Raw genomic sequence first — 11,353 nt, 5'->3', positions numbered from 1 at the left:
CTCGGTTCGAGTAACAGCGCCATAGAGTAATTCTAATCTTTAAGGTTACGAAGTATTACACGATACCACAGATATATCGAGTAGAATATTTAATCTTCGCTGTCCTATATTAGGACTAAGCCACTGAACCTTTCGATCGAGCCACAGTTGACATGTCTCCCATCGCACTTACGATTGTCTTACGAAAAAAGCAAGAGCAAGACGGAAAGGAAAGATGGTTATTACAATGGTCGATGATAAAATTTCGCTGGTCGTACATTGTCATCGCAACCGCACAAAATTGATCGTGTCTCGTAAGTCGGATATCGTCCGATGTCGTATCGGAAACGACAGCCGAGAGACGTCCATGAATGCCGAAAGACTCCATAATGAACCACGATTGGTATCGATCAGTGAGCGGGTACACTGCGTTCCTTGTGACTCACCCTTGTGAATACAGGACAACTCAGAGATATTCGCAGGACGAATATAGAACATTGCTCGCATTTCTTGAAGCCGTTTTCGTTATCTGTTTCTGTATTTATCTGAAAGAACTGCAGCATGCAGGCATTAACTAGTAGAACTAACTGTTTGAGAATTCTATCGGGGCGTTGAGAACAAGTAACAATGAAGTTTGTTCCATGAGCCAATTATCTCGGAGAAGAGGGTAATAAATAATAAATAATTATTACTTACTTCGAAGCAATTGCCTCGTGGTCTAACGTTAAACAAGCTTTCTCCCAAAGGGACAGTATTTTCTAAAGACGACTCCTCTATGCTATTACAATCAGGGATGTTCCTCGTTTCTTCGTACGGGATATACGTACTTCTTTCTTCATTCTCTAGATAACGAGATGAAATGATATATCTTGTTGCTTACATCTGCATACCGGCTTTTGTTAAGCTGTGATTTTTCCTAATTGAAACACAGAAACGCAAATAAACGATCGATATCGTTTCTCTGTCTCGTACTCTTAATTATCATTTTCATATCAAACCCAGATAAGCCATCGTACAATGTGTATGTACCCTACAATCTATGGTGCTTCTACAGATTGTGCCTCGCCGACCACGAGTCTTTTCGTTTTCATCCGTACCGAGCGTGTAACGATTGCGGATTCTTATTGGATCGTCGTTCCCTCAGTTACCAAGTTATTCTGGAGGCCCAAAACCTGCAGACTCTGAACTCTTCCTCTCGTAGAGGAATCGGCTATTGAATCTACTTTTTGTTCCTTTCGTCAAACTTTCAATGAAAATCGAATTCCTCGTACGTGCGATTGTTGGGTCTTTTCAAAGAAAAGATTAAATACGATGTTTAATATCTAACGAAGGATCGTCGTGTTCGAACATCGAATCGTAACGATAACGGTCCGGCGAACCTCGAGTCTTTTCCCAAAAGATTCATTAAACAGAATATGGGAAAAATCCTCCAGATAATTTTATGAGATGTCCGAGCAACAAGGGGCAAGATTAATAAATTTCTTCACCTCGATATGTATCGGGAAGGGAAAGAATATCCGCTAATGGAACTTATTACGAGAATACCGTACAAAATTTGTTATCCAAATAATCGACAGACGACTATTCTATGCGACTTATGACACAGAGAAACACGAAAAACTAACGCTCGCGCCGTAACCAAACGCTAAATCGACGTTCAAACGAAAGTAATACCGGAAAAGGGAGAAAAAGAGAGCGAAAATAAAGAGAAGAATGATATTCCTAATTTGTTGAGTGTAAGTGTTCTTCGGCGATTGATGGACGAATTGGAGAGAAAAGAGAAGTAAAAATAGCAATGAGCGTGAGAGAAACAATCGAGAAGTAACACGCTTTAAAAGAGTGGCTAGAAACCGAAGATAAGCGCCACGTCGTTTTCTGACATTATTCATTTTTCAAATAGGCGCATTTACGTAAGCATTTTACTTACTCGAACATTAATCGCAAATTGAGCCAACCGAGTTTGCGACCCTTAGAAAATAAAACAGATGAAAGAAAGGGACAGACGGAGAAAAATCGACGTGCCCTTATATATATTTATGATCCCTCGCAGACTTTCAGTAATATAAATATCGATTAAGATTGTATATTCTCGATTTAATCAGGCGCGATCGATAGTTTCCATCGTGGGTCGCAGACGACGGTTTGCCACACGATCCACGGGGCCCCGATTTCTCGATTGAACGACAAATTCACCTCGTGCGTAATCGGCGTGAAAAGCTTCGCCGCCCCTGAGAATCTTTTGTGTATTATTTCTAACAGAATGTAATAAAGTACGGTTTAAAAAGAGGAATAACGCAAGTTTTACCTTCCACTTTCCGTTTCCACATCCTTCCTCTTTGTTTCGTCGCAATTAAAGAAGTTTGAAGTTCGCTCGTTCGACTTCTACTATCAATCTCTTTTTTTCAACCGAAGATGTCTTGCAGAAAAAACCGATAATCACGTGTACGATCATTTTTGTCGATGTACGCGGCATTCGTGAAAGATATTCCTAATTGAAAAATTCTTTAGTAATCGTTGCACAAGTGCTTTTATCGACAGCGTACCTTTTTTTCTCAGAATTTTTGAATTTCTTTCAGCCAGGATACAAGGTTTCAGATTGTGTAATTACGATAACCATGGTATTCGATGATAAGCGTCGATTTCTACAAATTATTGATTAGTTCATTCCTCGCCAATGAGTAATTTTGATAGGCCATTAATAGAGTACCGATAAGGTAACTATTTCCTGCTCTATTAATTCGTACGTAGAGATATCTTTTAATCTCGGTACGATACGATCTGAAACGTATATAAAGTCTATCGAAAATTACAACATACGAGATACGAATAAAATTTGATTAGACGATTGAATGATAGCTCGATTTATGGTCGATTCCATGTTACGTAAATTTCGTTCATACATAAACAAACTATTTTCTTCTTCGATACATTCTTTTTTCGAAATTTCTTACAAAATATTAACCTCGTAATTCCTCGTGATATATGTACGATCTTTCTTCATACGACACAATCTACATCTTGCATAATTACTTGCAAGGACGATCATACATTAGTTCAGCAACTGTAACATAAATCATGGTTCGAAGTACGGAATATTATACCTGATAATGAATAATACTTAATTAGACTTATCGCGGTCCATTAATTATCGTTATAGACCTCAGCCGATTTTAAAATACAGAGAGCAGTTCATCTTCCGGTACTAAAGAAACACACGAGTCTTTCATTAAATCTGCAAAGATAAATGGGGCCAATACGACGAAGTTAAATAAAACAAACAATTTTATCAGCAATATTAGAGAACACATTGCCTCCGGGGGTTATCTTCGTGATTTCGCGTTGCTTTCGGCCACTAGTTGTAAGACCAGCTGGTCGAGACCATCGAATCTATTTAATCGTATGTTTTCCTCGCTGGGAAATCGATTAATTCACGGAGTAGCCGTTCGAGAGTAAAGATCGATCCTGCGTGCGCAACATCACTCTTTGAACAAAATTCTTCTTCTTTCTCCGTGCAACTAGGGTGAGTGTAAACTATTATAATTTATTTACATATATTGAAAATCAGTATTCACTATATTGAAACGGTACTCTATATAAAATTAAAATTTATTGATTATAAAATGAATCGTATTAAATCGAAATTACGTGAAATCGACTTTATAAAATTAACTTTGTGTTCGCTTTCTTATAGATACCATGGCTCAGCGAATGATATGCATTGAAGACTTCGAGAAATATGCTACTACACATTTAACACCTTCCGTGAGAGATTATTACAATTCAGGAGCAGGCGAACAATTTAGCTTGAAACTAAACACAGAAGCTTTTAAGAAGTAGGTATTTAAAAAGAAGCACGACGATAAAAGCAATTTAAATGCGATTAGATCGAGTGACTCAAATTTTACGGGTGAATTAATTGCAAAGTGCTTGAAACTTTCATCATGCTTTTATGAATATCGATATCGTTCAAGAGTGTAATTTATACACTTTTTATAAAGTTAAAAATTTGTTCTTATTTAAAACCTGATGAAATTGATTGCAGTGTTATAATGAAATGTTAAAAAATTTTCTCAAAATAATGCGACTTAAAAATATTTTTTTTTATTAACAAAAAATTATATCGTTTTACAGATACAGAATAAGGCCAAGATTTTTACGGAATGTTTCTCGAAGGGACTTAAGTACCACGATTTTAGGTGAAAAGATCACGCTGCCATTGGGAGTTGCACCAGCGGCTATGCAACGTATGGCGCATCCGGAAGGCGAATGTGCAAATGCTAGAGGTAAGTCTATTATTTTTAACATGCTTCTTTATGTACCTATCTTTTTTTTTTTTAAATAATATTTAATGTTTTACATGTATATGTATATTTGGTTCCTAAACATCAAACGTATTCACTATATCGCTATATATAAATTCAGTAAAAATGTTTATTAACTTATGCAAATATTTTACAAAAATAGTTGCAATCACAATCACGTGCTTGTTTCGATTAATCGGCGATGATCACAGTCGAACTTTCCTTGTTCGTAAAATGTTACAACGTGAAGACGTAGAGCACAATGAATTTGAATAAACAAGTACATGCTCTTCTATAAAATAGATTATTATTTTTTGTTTTCATTTATTCGAGTCTGTACAGAAACTAAATTATCAGTGTTTATTATGTAGGTACAAATATACATAAAAAATCGCATTAGACTGTATAAAAAGTTAAATGCTTAATAATTCATGATATGTTCACAGACATTCTCACATGTTTAAAGAGTTACTTCTTATTGCTTAGTAATGTTTTGATTGTAAATAGAACTCTTGTACGGAAAATTTTTTTATTTAATAATTATACAAAAAACAGCTTATTTGTTTCCCGTTCGATTTTATATTATAAAAGTACATCGTTTTATTCCAATCAAGAAAAAATTAATCAATCATTTGAAAAGTTTGGCAATAAAGAAATTTTGTGTATCAATCAGTTCGTATATAATCTTTAAATATATACTATATTAATACAAAACAATTTGTAATAGGTAAAAATTGAGCTTTGATGCGAAGTTACTTTGTAAAGTAATCATTATAATTATAATATATATCAGTTCTAAATGCAGCTATACGTTTAAGGCACAACAGAGAGTTCGTACAATATTTACATCGATATAAATGCGTTAAAAAATGTTACGATGGGAATACTGTAAAAATTTGTTAAAAAAGAAAGGGAAATAATCTCATAATCTTAAAATATGCTTTTTTCTTTGCACAATCCCAGAATACGCATTTTTATGGACAAAAGTATCGAACTCAATTACAATTTTATATGACTAGTTAATAAAAAGGGAACGTTATGTACACATATGTAACTAAACGTTAGACGCTTAGAAACTAAAATAGTTACGGCAATAAAAGGCAGAGGAATTAAGGTCGTTTGGGTCCCACATTATCCCAGTTGTTGATAGCTTTCATATTTACTTTCTCAATTCTCCATTTTTGCGTAGGAGAAGACGAATCACAATTGGTTACAAAGACTTTCTTACTTGCTGGATCCGTGTCCAGACATCTTGATGAATAACCGTGCATTAGCCATTGTTTTTCAACGTTGTAACGCCACAGTTGATTTCCCTGGCCTCCATGACAAGGATACAAACTAACTGGAGGCTTTAAACCGCCTCTAGAGACGTCCAAACATTCTGTACGATCCTTGGGTCTAATGTCTTTGTGCCAAGTTAATTTAAATTCTTGTTCTCCTACAATTTTTGAATTATCCTTTATGCAAATATCAACTACAACAAGTTCGTCCTTTTTCCGTTTCTTTGAGTCTAGGCACAATTCTGGCACTCCCATATTACGAATTTCTCCAGATGCAAAGTCATCAGGTTCAATAGGAGGATACACGTCGACAAGATCAAAAGCTATGTTTTCCATGAACCATTTGAATGGCTTACAATGTAATTTAGCTCTTAGATCCTTTTGTGCTTTTAAGTTTCCAGGATCTAATGATCTCAAATGTGAACGTCTTTTATAGATATATTCTGCATATTCATCCATCCACACTTCTGCTACTCTCTTATAGTTCTTTCCCAAAAAGTCTCCTTTACCTGGATTGGCAAAAGGTGGAAATTTACGGTAAATATGACCTACTCTTGAACAAGGTGCATCATACATTTGACCTCCACATTGCCAAATTTTAAAAGACAGTTCATACTGTTCACCTCCCCATATATCTAGTTCTGGATCATATCCACCTAATTCCCAAAAGAATTTAGCACTGATGGCAAATAAACCACCTGCCATTACTGGACTTTTAAATGGCTCTGTAGGGTTTTGCAAATCTTCAGGTAACAATGGCAATCGTTTATAATATAATTCCCAATCAAAAGCTCCTCTGGCACCTTCATCCTGAGCTCTATATTCAAATGTTTCATAAGCTATCACATCAATGAAAGGACACACACAAGTTTTATAATCTTGTGCAATTGGTTCTAATAGCGGTGGCAACCAGTTGACATTTGCTTCACTGTGAGAATCTAAGAATACAAGTATTTTTGCTTTTGCAATTTTTGCTCCAGCTAATCGACCCTTAATTAAACCAGAACGCTGTGGTAGTCTTACAATTTTTACTTTTGGCAAATGTTCAGCAACATAATCGTCTAAAGATTTCTTCAATTCTACTTTGCTGCTTGCATCGTCAACCAATATTATTTCCTTAAGAAGAGATGGTGGTGAACGATTAATAACACTCCAACAAGTTCGCATTAAAGTGCTAAAGTGCTCATTATGGAAGGAGACTATTACAGAAACTGCATCAAGATTTCTTAAGTATTTCTTCTTCTTACAGCCTGAATGTCTAATATCAGGTACTGAGCGATTCATTGAGATTTCATCACTGAGTGCAGCATTGAAACCATTTACCTGGTATAACTTTTCCTTCAATGCATCTAGAGATGGTGAAAGAAATGCAGGCCGTCCATGTTCACCTATTCCAATTCTTTTTGCTTCTTCTTCAATTTTCTTATAATCATGCCAATCTATTTTTTCGTCCAAATCCTGTGAAAAATGTTATTTAAACATTACTCTGTGTTATTATTTCAATTTTTTACAGTAAAAAGGTATAAATTCGGTGCGAATATTAAATAACATCATCTGCATCAGGGTTCATAAAAGTAATCATACGATACTGCATGGAATGCAGAAGGTTAAGCTATCGCTAAACCTGTTTCACTTGCGCCAACCTTGCCAATAATGAGTAGGTCTTTAACCCATACCTGATAAAGATGGTCGTTGAAATTCTGTCTGGAATCGATCAAATTTTTTGAACTGTCGCCATTGATGGCTACCAATGCGGCAACTGGTGTCACGATTTCATGGTTAGGTGAGGTTCGTACATAACGGAATACAACGACGGTCAGGAAAACCGTAAAAACCGCCAGGAGGAAGAACTTTATCAGGCTCACAACATTTCTTCTCATCATCGTGATGCACTCATGTCGCGCGATGACACTTGCGAAAACCCGCTACCAGCCACCGGCTTAGCAAACTATTTACACGAAACTAACCTCATGTGTATATGATTACTGTAGCTTATCAGCTGTTATCTTCAATACGAAATTTCGATAAATTATCACGATAAAATACATGGAACAGACGCGGTTGCCACGCGTCGACTGAGGATCGATCCCCCGAGATCGAAGCAGTTCTCGATGACTGGATGCATTCGATATGTTAAAAATGCATCTCTCAGTAAACTGCACTTCGGTAACTTCAACATCATTTCTCTTTTTCAATACCATTTCTAGTTGCTATTTATTTTTTTAATGATATTTCACTGCATTTCTTTCAAAAGAACATATATTATTGTATAAATTTCAAACGATATTTATATTATAAAGTGTCCAATGTTTCCAAAAACATTCGTGTTTTTATCAAATAATTTGAATGAACGAAACTTTTGGAAACATTATAAATCATTAGAAAATGTATCAATTTTATAAATGTGTAGTTCCGGGGGATAAAACTGAATGAAAATCCTAATTTTCAGCTGCTCAAGGAGCTGGTACTATCTACATACTTTCAACGATATCAACAAGTAGCATTGAGGAAGTAGCCGAAGCTGCGCCGAAAGCAATAAAGTGGTTCCAGTTATATATATACAATGACCGTAAAGTTACCATAAATTTAGTTTCACGAGCAGAGCGCGCTGGGTTTAAAGCTCTCGTGCTTACCGTCGATGCACCGCTCTTTGGTGATAGACGAGCTGACATTAGGAATAAATTTTCTCTTCCAAACCATTTAAGGTACATTGTTACATATTGTACATATACAATATTTTAATGTCTTTTATGATCTGTATAAAAATATGAACAAAATATTAAATAATGCTTTTAGATTAGGGAATTTTCAGGGAGAATTATCAAGTAAAATAAACAGTGCCGAGTCGGGTTCTGGTTTGAGCGAATATGTTATGAATCTGTTCGATGCTTCCTTAACATGGGATGATATCAAATGGCTCAAAAGGTTGGTAAAAGGTTTTTTTGGTTTGGAGTTATGAACATAAGAAAATCTATTTATTTACTTATTTTTTGCAGTATTACAAAGTTGCCAATAGTTTTGAAGGGAATTCTTACCCCACAAGATGCACTGTTAGCTATCGAAAATGGAGTTGCAGCCATCATTGTCTCCAATCATGGGGCCCGACAAGTTGACAGTATTCCAGCAACGGTCTGTTATACCATTTTGTAAATTTTATTTTTTTTTTTTTTTTTTTTTTTTTTACTATTTCGGAATTTGACTTTAAAATAACTTGGTTTTAATCGATTTCTGCATTAATTAAATCGCAAATTATGAAGTGAAATAATTAGACCGAACAACAATGTAAACGATATATGATTTATAGATCGAAGCGTTGTCAGAAATAACGAAAGCCGTAAACGGTAGAATAGAAGTCTATATGGATGGAGGTGTGAGGCAAGGGATCGATGTTCTTAAAGCACTTGCTTTGGGCGCGAAAATGGTAAGCATATATCATATGCATAAATAAATTGCATGATTTTTTAATTCATATTTTTATATGTTTTGTAGGTATTTGTTGCTCGACCCATGTTGTGGGGTCTAGCTTATGGCGGTGAACGCGGTGCGAGAGAAGTTCTTGAAGTTTTTAGGAAGGAAATTGATGTCGCATTTGCATTGACAGGTAGGATGGTAAACACCCACATGAAATTTCAATTCTATTATAAATGATTTTATACATAATTTAAAATCAATTTGCAGGCTGTGCGAGCGTTAATGACGTAAACAAAGACATGGTGCAACACGAATCTTATTACAGTCATTTGTAATAAGAAGATATGACGTATAATTAGATTAATTATAAGTTCACTTGAAAACCAATTACTTCATCATCAAACGTAATTTTTAAGGTTATCATAGAATTATTTAAATATAACTTGATAATTATTTCAAGCTTATTTTAAAAGACACATTTTCACTTCGACGACATTTTAAGGGCATTTCAAAGTTACTTTATCTTTAAAACTCTTTAATACCTGATGTATTTTATGTTTTGCGTCGAATAATATTTTTCAAAAATTAGGTAATGTACAATGAAACAATGATTGTCACGAGACGACAAATATAAATATATGTATTAGTGAAAGGAAAATACGAACTTTTCTTCGCAATATTTGTGGCGTTTTATTGAATATCTCTTGTATATTCATCTTTGTATACATATGTATATGCGTGTGTGCGGCACACATATCACAATTTACGAAGCGTACGAACGCGCACACGCATTCCAAGGTGATCCGTGGCTTCTTTGCAAACGGAACAAGATTGACTATTTGACGTCGATATTACATACATAACGCATAAAACATGCAACAGAGTACTTGCATCGCTCTCTGTTCAATTCGCAAAATACTCTTCTTATTGTATGTGTTTTCTTAATCCATACCATACCACATACCGGGGGTGAATTCTTTTGGCAAAAAAATAAATCCCTCTTTATCTTTCCGGTATATCCTACTTCGATTTAGTAACTCTGGAGCCATCATTACAGTCGTAATTTTTTTGTTTTTTGTGTATTTTTTGTTTCTTTACTCACAGCTTTACAATGTTACAATTAATCGTTACTTGTATGTATGTATATATATATATATATGTATATGTATATATGTACATATATATATATATATATATATATGTATATGTATATATGTACATATATATATATACATATATATGTATAGTTGCCTCGTTCGCGCTACAGGTTTTTCTGTTGCTGATTATACATGTAGCGACGCTAAACTTTTACTTTATGTGTTATTATGTATACGCAAAGTACACATATGTAGTAGTATATACACACATACACACATCCTGCTTATACACTGTATATATTTATATATATATATATATATATAGATACGTTATATACTGGCATACACACGCACTTTCTTCACCAGTTTGTTTTTATACGTGGTTTCTTGAACAAAGAGAACACATCTGCGATTATCTTAAAAAACATTGTATATATTGTATTGTGTATTCGAAATGTGTTCGTTCTAGAAATATCACAACTACGTTTTACAATAATTATTATTTTTATGATAACGGTTATCTGTTATATAAGGAAACATTTCCAAAGACGATAAGTCTTTTTAAGTAAAAACTTCTCGGATAGTAAGCAAACATTGATGATACTTTTAGTAAATTTTATAAGGTTGTCGTTAGTATTCCATCAAATTGTTGCAAATTACAAATTATTAGGTTTGAGCTATTCGAGTTTAATTAAATATACGCAGATGTGCCTTCTCCACCTTTGACCCATTGCTTTCTTCGACGATATTAATTTCGCATACGCGGTATACAGTTGGCTAATATACAATTACGATAGACACAGAGTGTGTTTGTTTGTGGGCTTTCAGCGCTTTTTTTTTTTTTTTCTTTTGTTCATGAGAATTTCGTGAGAAATGATTGTTCGAATTTTTGTCGAATGGAGTCTCGTTCGGGATCCAGACGCGGGGAGAAACTTACTTTCGCGATAAAGTGGCGATTTAGGCGATAGTACATTAGTAAGTTAGTGTAAAATTCATTGGTCCAGAGAGTTGTGTGTGTTTCGAGAGGGCCTTTGTCTCCCCTATCGTTCGGATCCTTTATTCGATTTCGCGATTTCTTCACCTTTGATCGTTCTTTCCTCGATCAAGGGTTCGAAGTTGGTAAATTCCTCGGTACCTTTTCAATTAGGAAAGGATATTCTTTTTTCTATTATGATATTGCCTTTCGTGCTCCTCGAAAATTTTCGATTATCAAGGGCAAACGAATTGGATGATATTTATCATTTTTTTTTCCTTTTTCTTTGATCTTTTCTTTCTTCCTTTGATA

General features: G+C 34.7%; 2 protein-coding genes across 4 annotated transcripts; one reads left to right on the top strand and one right to left on the bottom strand.

Moving 5' to 3' along the window:
• Positions 1-2,940: 2,940 nt before the first annotated feature.
• Hao (Hydroxyacid oxidase) lies at positions 2,941-9,457 on the top strand. 3 transcript variants are annotated; one of them, XM_017898179.1, is made up of 10 exons: positions 2,941-3,057; positions 3,137-3,499; positions 3,671-3,812; positions 4,111-4,262; positions 8,010-8,265; positions 8,357-8,485; positions 8,557-8,689; positions 8,865-8,981; positions 9,050-9,161; positions 9,239-9,457. In XM_017898179.1, exons 3-10 carry the CDS (start codon positions 3,676-3,678, stop codon positions 9,304-9,306), a joined length of 1,104 nt encoding a protein of 367 aa, XP_017753668.1. In that variant the 5' UTR covers positions 2,941-3,057; positions 3,137-3,499; positions 3,671-3,675; the 3' UTR covers positions 9,307-9,457. The 3 variants fall into 3 exon arrangements, with proteins under 3 accessions (XP_017753668.1, XP_017753669.1, XP_017753666.1); XM_017898180.1 differs by having other exon boundaries at positions 2,941-3,064; positions 3,161-3,499; XM_017898177.1 differs by having other exon boundaries at positions 2,941-3,064.
• On the bottom strand, positions 5,375-7,650 carry LOC108546213 (N-acetylgalactosaminyltransferase 6). The gene is made up of 2 exons (XM_017898176.1): positions 7,237-7,650; positions 5,375-7,018 (listed from the first exon to the last, which is right to left on the bottom strand). The coding sequence occupies exons 1-2, from the start codon at positions 7,441-7,443 to the stop codon at positions 5,390-5,392; spliced, it is 1,836 nt and encodes a 611-aa protein (XP_017753665.1). The 5' UTR covers positions 7,444-7,650; the 3' UTR covers positions 5,375-5,389.
• Positions 9,458-11,353: the final 1,896 nt, after the last annotated feature.

Source organism: Eufriesea mexicana, unplaced genomic scaffold, assembly GCF_001483705.2.
Source record: "Eufriesea mexicana isolate 0111107269 unplaced genomic scaffold, ASM148370v2 scaffold588, whole genome shotgun sequence".
Classification (NCBI taxonomy): domain Eukaryota; kingdom Metazoa; phylum Arthropoda; class Insecta; order Hymenoptera; family Apidae; genus Eufriesea; species Eufriesea mexicana.
This window is presented reverse-complemented; position numbering and strand designations above follow the sequence as displayed.